This window comes from Nannospalax galili, unplaced genomic scaffold (assembly GCF_000622305.1).
Source record: "Nannospalax galili isolate Female #2095 unplaced genomic scaffold, S.galili_v1.0 scaffold843, whole genome shotgun sequence".
NCBI lineage: Eukaryota > Metazoa > Chordata > Mammalia > Rodentia > Spalacidae > Nannospalax > Nannospalax galili.
In genome coordinates, this window is record NW_008349585.1 from 68,249 (window position 1) to 77,710 (window position 9,462).

Here is a 9,462-nt window from a genome sequence, read left to right on the forward strand (position 1 = left end):
AAAGTAAAAAAAAAAATAATAATTCAGCACAAAGCAGTATGGCTGACCCAAAGCTATGAGGCAAACAGTAAATGTAATTAGGTATTTACTCCTATCTAAAATAAACTGTCTGAACTTGGGGGCCACAAAGAACCACCTTAACTGACCATAGAGCCAAAGCCAACAGTATCTGAACGCGGCTATTTCCTCCTTTGCTGGTTGAGGATGAAGCAGTTTTCCTGCCCAAGGTTCATGTCACCCCGAGTAGAACATTTTCCTGTCCACCTCAGTAAAAACCAGCCACAACCTGCCCCAGCCTCATAGTGGCTGTTTTCTTTGCTCGTTTCCCAATCTGCCTCACTTGCTATTCTTACAAGTGTGCTTCATTTCCTTTTCATCTCATTAAAACCTTTTATAACCTTTCCTCTGGTTTCCTTTCAGTTCTTTGGGAGTATGTTAAAGGGTTGGCATAGCAAACCTCAGACCACTCACCTGACTGAGGTGTCTCTCTAGCCACCTGGTAAAAATATCACCTTTTACAGTATTTTAGACTGAAATAACAGGCTACAAGTTCTTCTCAGGTACTAGAAATAACTGCTCCCGCTGAAGCAATCTTCACCTACCACTACCACTCTAGGAATCCATCAGAACTTTGCAAAGCTTACTTTTAAAGTTTAAGTCAGGATATTACATATATCTCCTACTCCATTTTGTCAGTTGTGTACATTAAATGCTCCTCACTAAAAAAGTGTTCACAGTATAATAAAAGAAAATAACATAAAACTTTACATACATGCATGATCCTAACTGAATATGGAGATGGGGGGCCATGTGCACACATCTAAAAAGATTACCTGTATAAAATGTACAGCCAACTAAAGACTGGAAGGAAACAGTTTAAAAAAATCAATAGTTCTCTCTAGATAGTAATAACGTGCTTTTTATTTTCTCCTATTCATTTACTATATATTTGAAATTTCTACAAGAAGATAAATTATTTTGTACACATTAATAATAAATGTAATTATAAGAGATAAATATTTTTATTTCCTAATTAGGTAAAAGGATGACAGGCCAAATTTCAAACTCCAGGTGGCTTGGTCTAATTAAATTTTCCTATTTTGTAAAATTAAGAGTGCAAAGTTCTTTCTACCTCTAATTCCATGACTCACATTCAGCCGGTATGATTACAGAAGTGAAGGCACAGGGCTCTGCTTAGCTATGTGGAGACCTTTCTTTCTTTAATTTACTCATCAGCTTTTTATTCAAATGAAACAAGCTAATAATATAGTACTTCAAGCTGACCTAGGTTCTTTTGCTACAAATATTTTGAATACCATGGCCTGCATACAATAGGCTCATTATTACTAAATAAGAGAGTTCTCAAATATAACACCTTAGACTAAAATATAGAAATCACACACAAATGAGTAATCAAAAAATATATAAGTTAGCTGAGCCTAGTGGCGCACAGCTGCAGGATGATTGTGAGTTCAAGGCCTACATGGGGCTACATAGCTAGTTAAAGTCCAGACTAGTTAAGACCCTGTCTGAAAATGAAAGTTAAATAGGGTTGAACTGGTATTAGAGCCCTTGCCTCACATAAATAAATGATTATTTTTCCCTATTTACAAAGCTTTAAATGTTTATTATAAAAATAAAAGCTACAAAAAATAAATAAATAAAAGCGACACAAAATGGCCACCATCCAGTGAAATTCACTCTCTGGTAAAAGTCCTTTTAGATCTTTTAAAGCAAATGTATTTATTCATCATTTTTAAAAACAAGGTCTTGCTATGTAGCCCTAGCTGGCCACAAACTCAAGATCCTCCTGCTGTGGCCTCTGCATGCTGGAATAGCAGGTATACACCACCCTGTCAGGCTCAACACTTGTTCCTCTGTCATCATGTACACATACTTTAAAATACACAAATGATAAGAATGGCAGGTATTTTTTCAAATGCAAACACTTGGAAAACACTAATTTATAATCATCTTTTTAAATTCAATTACACAAATCATGCTTAGGAGAAAAGAGGAAGTTTTAAAATACCTCAAATAAGCTACCACTCTCCTCACAAGTGTCATGGCAAAGCCAGAGGACCAGCGGTGCTACATAATCCGGCTTCAGGGCTTCAGCAACATCTGAAAAAAATATGAGAATTTATAAACAAGAACACATACATGTCTCATAGTTATTTTACTTTCTGAAAATGTTTTACATAGCTAAAAGTAGACTTTTTAAACAAATATCAACAAGATTATATGCAATTAATCTAAGATTCAATGCTTTTAGAACTTTTTCCTCCCAAATAAAAAAACTAATGCACTCCCAAGCGCGCGCGCGCGCGCACACACACACACACATATACATAAATATATATATATAATTTTATATATATTAGTTGCCTAGGCAAGGACTGGTAGGCAAATATAGTATGAAACCTGAGAAACTTAGGCATTTCTCACAAAATTACCTTATTCTACTCACTATTTAATAAGAATCTAGAAAAATCACAAAGCATGCTTGATGACTGCAATGGTAAATAGTGCCTGAAACAGAACGCACAGCTATCACTAGTGAGTAACAAACTGTAAGAATCATTTCTCATTACATTTCTTCTGTGAGCAGCTATTAGTGAAGAAAAATACTGCCCTGGGAAGTGAAGACCTGGACTTTAGTGCTGGCTTGCCTACAGCAGACTTAGGAAACTGAGCTCACTGTCACTCAACTCCCTTGCATTTGAGTCTTCATCAATAATCTGACAATTAAAAATTCTTCTCCTAGAGCCGGGCGTGGTGGTACATGCCTTTAATCCCAGCACTCAGGAGGCAGAGGCAGGAGGATCTCTATGAGTTCAAGGCCAGCCTGGTCTATATAGTGAGCTCCAGGCCAGCTGGGGCTGCAGGGAGACGCTGACTCAAAAAGACCAAAAAATAAATAAATAAATAAATAAATCTCCTGACTATTGTACCAAGTTGCTGTTCCAAGTTCAAATGGGATACAATTGTATTGTACAACATCTTATTTGCTGTATGATATAATTATATCTAAAGAATTAAATAAATGTGCATTTTTATTGTAATATGACAAAATAAAGTTGTGGTACGATGAAAATTTTTATATAAAACATAGCTGTGCATGTTATGTACATTTTGGTCACCAGTCTTTGCCTAGGCAGTTCTATTTTCCTCCTGAAACACTTTTTTAGTTTGTTGTTCAAGCATCAAAGATGCAGTTTTTACAAAAGATACTTAAAGGGATCTGAAACACTGAAGAGGAAGAAAGACAGTTTCAACCAAGAGAACACAGGAAAGATACACTGCATGGGAGGAATAGATGAACAAAGAAGAACTAAGAAAGGATCCATCACGTCCAGGACCATAAACCAGCAAATCAAGTCAAAGAGGAAAGCCAAGAACAATCATCCGACAAAAAAGGAAAACACCCAACAAGCGTAAAGGAATTAGAACTCTCTCAATAATAATCCAGATATAAATGGTGTTACCTTTCCAATTAAAAGATGCAGATTAGTTGATTGGGTTTAAAGACAAGATGCTTTATTTGTTGTTTCCAAGAAATAGAAATACACTTCACTGGTAAAGACACAGAGTAAGGGTGAAAAGATGAAAGTCAACTTACCAAGCAAGCAGAAGCTACAAGCAACCCAGTTCAGAAATTATAACAGATAAAGAAAACTTCAGACCAAGAGTCATCAGGGGAGGTAAAGAAGACCACTACTTATTAATAATAGAGATGATCCATAAAGAACACAGGGCCTAGAGAGATGGCACTTGCTACTCAATGTGAGGACCTGGAGTTTGAATCTCCAAAAAACCCATTTAAATGCCAGGTGGGCATAGCAGCCAATGTAAAATTCCAGCCTCTGAAGACAGGGTCAGGGGATCCCCAGAGCAAGCTGGCTAAAAGACAAGCCTTATCAGTGAGCTCTGTATTTGACTGAGATCCTGCCTCAATAAATAAGGTAGATCAAGGATGATTGTCAACATCAACCTTGGGCCTTGATATGCATGTGTATGCATACCCCCCACATGCAAAAACATGCATATACACACAAATGCACATAACACACATATGTATAAAAACTGAAAGAAAGAAGAGCTGGGCAGTGGTGGCACACGCCTTTAAGGCGCAGGCCTTTAATCCCAGCACTTGGGAGGCAGAGGCAGGCAGATCTCTATGAGTTCAAGGCCACCCTGGTCTACACAGTGAGTTCCAGGACAGCTGGGGCTACAGGGAGACCCTGTCTCAAAAAGATTAAAAAAAAACTGAAAGAAGAAAAAATATATATATAAGAATTGTAAATATATAGCCAGGTGTGGTAGCCCACGCCTTTAATCCCAGCACTTGGGAGGCAGAGGCAGGGGGGGCTCTGTGAGGTTCCGGCCCGCCGCAGGTACAGGAAAACCCGTCTCAAAAGACCAAAAATAAATGTACAGGCCAATGATGCCCCCAATTTCATAAAACAAATACTAAGGAACATAAAAAAAAACAGACAGGTACCGATAAAGTAATAGTGACTTCCACACCCCACTCATCAATAGATAGATATACCTAGATTAAATATTAATAGAGACTTCAGGGTTAATCTACCATGGGCCAAATGAACTAAACAATTATTTACAAAATATCCCATCCAACAGCTGTGGCACATACATTCTTCTCAGCAACCCATGAAACTTTCTCTAAAAAAGATCATATTTTAGGCCATAAAGCAATGTGTTCTGGATAAAACAGGACAAATGTCCTCAGGAACTCACAGCACCTATGGTTGCCTCCACAAGACTTGCACAAGATCAAGCCAGTCAACATCCCAGCATGGAGGAGGTAGGAGCTCATGAGCCCCCAGGCTAGCTGAGGAGCTACTGACAGACTGACAGCTGATGCCTTTGGAGGAGAGGGAGAGTCACTTTTCTTTAAGGGTATGGCACTTAGTAAGTCAACCATGCTCCATGGATGGCTTTGTACCCATGAGTATATGGGTAGCATAAACTGGACTTGGTAAACTCTTAAAAAAAAAGGTGGGCGGGGAGGACACAAAGTTGGGAGAGGTGGGGACACTGGGAGAGGATCTGGAAGGAGTTAGGGGGATGAGTAGGGGCTGAATGATCAAAATACACTGAATGAAATTCTCAAAGAATTTTTTCTTAAACACAAAGATGTAACATGTACAATGAGAATTCCAGAAGAAATAGAAAAAGGAAACAAAATAAATATTTGAAGTAATGTTGGCTAGGGATTACACAAAATTAATGAGTCAATGTGTTCATTTTTCATCACTGACAAAAAATAACTGGGGAGAAATTTTTCCTTCAGTTCATGATTTCAGAGGTTTCCACCCATCCTGGCAGGAAGAGACCACGGAACAGAGCAGCTCAACTCGCAGCAACCAGGAAGTGAGTGGAGAGGGACAGGGCAGGGACACAGCCATCCAGGCCCCACCTTCCACAGCTGCTGCCACCTCAACATTCTATTCAACTCTGAATCTACTCACAAATTAAAATACTTCCCAGGCCACAGCCCTCATGATCCAGTCATCTGGAAAACACCCAATCACACACACACCCAGAGGTATAATCTTAGGCATCTCCCAATCCAATCAAGTTGACAAACAGGATTTACCATCCAAAAGGTCAAAACACAGATTCAGGAAGCTCAAAGGACACCAAGCAGTATAAATGCAAAGAGATTCTACCTAGCTATATTACACGTAAATGGCAGAAAAATCAAGGAAGAAAACCATGGAAGAAACAGGGGGCGTTGTGGGGAGGGGGACACAGTGGGACGACCTGCCTATGGAGGCACAAGGACTGGGATTATGTTGATCTTTGCTTCAAAAACCATAGAACCAATAGAACCATGTAGTGAAATATTCAGAGTCGAAAAAAACGCAAACCCAAATTCTGTACTCAATGAAATTATCCTTGAAGGACAGCCAGGCATGGTAGTGCACTCAGGAGGCAGAGGCAGTTGGATGTCTGTGAGTTGAAGGCCTACCTAATCTACATAGTAAATTCCAGGCCAGCAAGGACTGCACAGTGACACCCTTTCTCAAAAACCCCACAAAAAAAGCTAAAGAATAAAGAATAAGAAGGCAATCCACATACTATGGAACATATATCTGAGATAGATATATTTGAGTTTATAAAATATATATGTTTATAATAAGAAATTTGTTTCCCAAAACATACAAATAATTAAAACTCAAAAAAAAAAAAAAAAAAAAGGAGCCAACTCAGAGAATGGTGACACACACATACAAACCCCACATTAAGGAAGCTGAAGCAAGAAAATTGCAAGGGCGATGCCAGCCTGGGCTACAAAGCAAGATCCTATCTGGGGACCTGAGTTCAAGCCGCAGAACCCATGTAAAGGCAGAAGGAGAATGAACTCCACAAAACTGTCTTCTGATCTCTACATGCATGCCATGACATGAACAACCCCACACACATCATGCACATACATATACACATACATATATAGATATCTCACCAAAGGAAATAAATGAAAAACAAACATAGGAAAAAATGTTCTGAACTAGATGCCATTAGAGGATCTCAAATGGCACTGGATACCTATTTAAAAGGCTAAAATCCAAGAGTGATTTGCCAAATGCTGGCAAGGATATAGCACACAAACTCTAATTCATCACTGGAGATAATGCAAAATGATTAAAAGCTGCTTTGGAAGACCATTTGGAAGTTTCTAACAAAGATAAACCTTGTCTTACAAATCATCCAGTAATCACATTTCTTACTATTTTCTCAAACAATGAAAATTCATGTCTATAAGAAAACTTTCATATAAATGTGTATAGTAGCTTTATTCACAATTAAAAAAACTAGAAACAACCAAGATGCTCCCTCAATATGTAAATTAACAAACAAATTATACCATGGGATATTAATGAATGCCACCCAACTTTCTATCCCCACAGGCCCCAGGCATCCAGAAGGAAAAAGGAAGGAATATGTGAATCGCATGGGAGTCCTGTACGACTCTGTAAAGGTGGCTACAAAGGGTGTGCATTGTGAAAAGCTTACAGCTGTGTAGCACGAAAAGTGAATCCTGGTGCAAACTGTAAGCTTTAGTTAGTAACAATGAATTAATACTGGTTCATCAATTACCAATACAGAAGATGTTAACAAGAAATTGTGTGAGAGAGGAGACACAGGAGAACTCTCTATAATCTGCCCAATTTTTCTATAAAGCAAAAACTGCTCTAAAAATAAAGTATGTTACATTTTATAATTATTATGCTAGGTATTTCACTATTTTATTTATATATTGTATATAATATAAAATTGTATATAATATTACACTTATAACAAAATAGTAAGAATGCTATCATCCCATCTCCAAAAAAAGAATATTTGTGTATCTATGCAGAGAAAAGGATAAAAGTTTACCTCAATGAGGTAAATTACAGATCATTTTTCATCCTTTCCACTGTGCTTTTTAAAGCTTTTAATGATGGACAAATTATACAAAATGCTTTTGAAACTGGAAAGAAAAATTATTTTAAGTATTCAGAAAATAAAACACTTTTACTCCATACACATTGGTGATGCTCTGCATTGCCAAAGCTACTCACCTTCCGGCAACAGGGTCTGAGTCATCCGAGACCTGGCAACAGGGGCAATGGTGTTACAATGAATGTTGCTCTTCTTGCCTTCCACTGCCAGAGTATTAGCCAGACCCAGAAGACCCAGCTTCGCAGCACTATAATTTGCCTGGCCAAAGTTGCCATATATTCCTGAAGCTGATGAAGTCATAATAATCCTAATAAAAGAAAATCAGCCTCTCAGTATCATTGTTTCCATGTTTTGACAACTGAAACTGTAGCCCTCTTTTGATACTGCTGCACCTGTCAAAAGAAACTCTGTATACTGTCTGTCCTTAGCTTTTCACAGTTGTGATTTATATACTTAAAATAATGTTGATATAAAAGTGATGTTCCAGGCTGGAGAGATGGCTCAGCAGTTAAGAGCACTGACTGTTCTTGCAAAGGGCCTGGGTTCGATTCCCAGCACCCACGTGGTGGCTACAAACCATCCTTAACTCCACTTCCAGGGGAATACAAAGCCCTCTTCTGACCTCTGCAGCAATGCACAATATGGGTGCACTCACATACATGCAGGCAATACACTCATACACATAAAATAAAAATGATAAAGTATTTTTTTAAAGTGATGTTCCAATATTCACCTATAAGAGTTAACTACTTAGAAATAAATAATCCTTGGTCAGAGCCAAATGAATTTTAAGATAACAATGTTTATCTATTATATACTGAAAACAGTATTTATAAACATAAACTGGCAACGTGCAAATTAAAATGCTAGCAAAATACATTAGATCAAACAGTTGTAATTCCTCGGAAGTCATCACTTTGCACCTCTCTGTTTCTGAATAATACTGAATGCCATCTTGGAATCCAACCCAACCTCACTCTATGTAGACCAAATTAAATAAACCATTTATTTTCAGAACTATCAGGATCAAGATAAAATAGAAGTCTCCAAAAAGAATAGTATCATAACAATTTGCTTCTAGAAGCTGTCTGAACCCTAAGTTACAGGGATGGCCTTGACACAAGCATGGATACACAAATGAACTAGCACCACTGCACTGAATTGCCTCTGTGCAGGAAGAAAGCAAAGTTCTATAGCTACTCACAAAGACTAACTCCTGGTGGGGTAGCCTCAGTTAGAAGAAATACCCACTTATCTCTCCCCCAGCTGGTTACTGGACACACTGAATGACATTCTGGTTAAAGAACAATGTGCAGCAAATCACAAGTGCTTACACTGCTTTTTAAAGTGCCGAAGGATAATTAGAAATCATTAATATGGGAAAGTAGGTGGTGAAAGAGAAACACAAAGCTCCAGCAGAGCTAGTCTACAAATCTGATGAGGTGTACTAAAACTACATTTCAGAAACCTGCACGTATGTGAGAGTACTTGCCAACACCTGGCAACCGTTCCATAGCGCTTTGTGCACATCTTCAATAATCTCTGAAAACTACAGACCACTCTACCTTCCATATTTCTGTTTCTTCATATGATCCCACGCTGCCCGAGTCACTTGGAAGGAGCCCCGCAAATGAACTCTCTGGATTATATCTAAGTAAGAAATTATTTTTATTGTATGTTTTTCCAAAAATTAGGCATGTCTTAGAATAAATTTGATACACTTATATAAAGATAGTCATTTTATGGGCTGGAGAGATGGCTCATCGGTTAAGGGCACTGACTGCTATTGCAGAGGACCCAGGTTCGATTCCCAGCACCCACATGGTGGCTACGAACCATCCTTAACTCCAGTTCCAGGGGAATCCAAAGCCCTCTTCTGACCTCCGCAGCACTGCACAATACAGGTACACTCGCATATATGCAGGCAATACATTCATACACATAAAATAAAGATAACAAAAAATTTTAAAAAAGATTTTTAAACAC

The 9,462-nt window shown here is 38.2% G+C and overlaps 1 protein-coding gene across 1 annotated transcript in view; it reads right to left on the bottom strand.

The window, feature by feature from the left end:
- The window catches only part of Hsd17b4 (hydroxysteroid 17-beta dehydrogenase 4), a 98,674-nt gene that overhangs the window by 61,577 nt on the left and 27,635 nt on the right, over positions 1–9,462 (bottom strand). The window contains exons 7-9 of the mRNA XM_008847012.2: positions 9,042–9,126; positions 7,596–7,783; positions 2,033–2,124 (exon numbers count right to left, since the gene is read on the bottom strand). Of these exons, the coding sequence (XP_008845234.1) occupies positions 2,033–2,124; positions 7,596–7,783; positions 9,042–9,126 (365 nt within the window). The remainder of the gene's footprint in view (positions 1–2,032; positions 2,125–7,595; positions 7,784–9,041; positions 9,127–9,462) is intronic.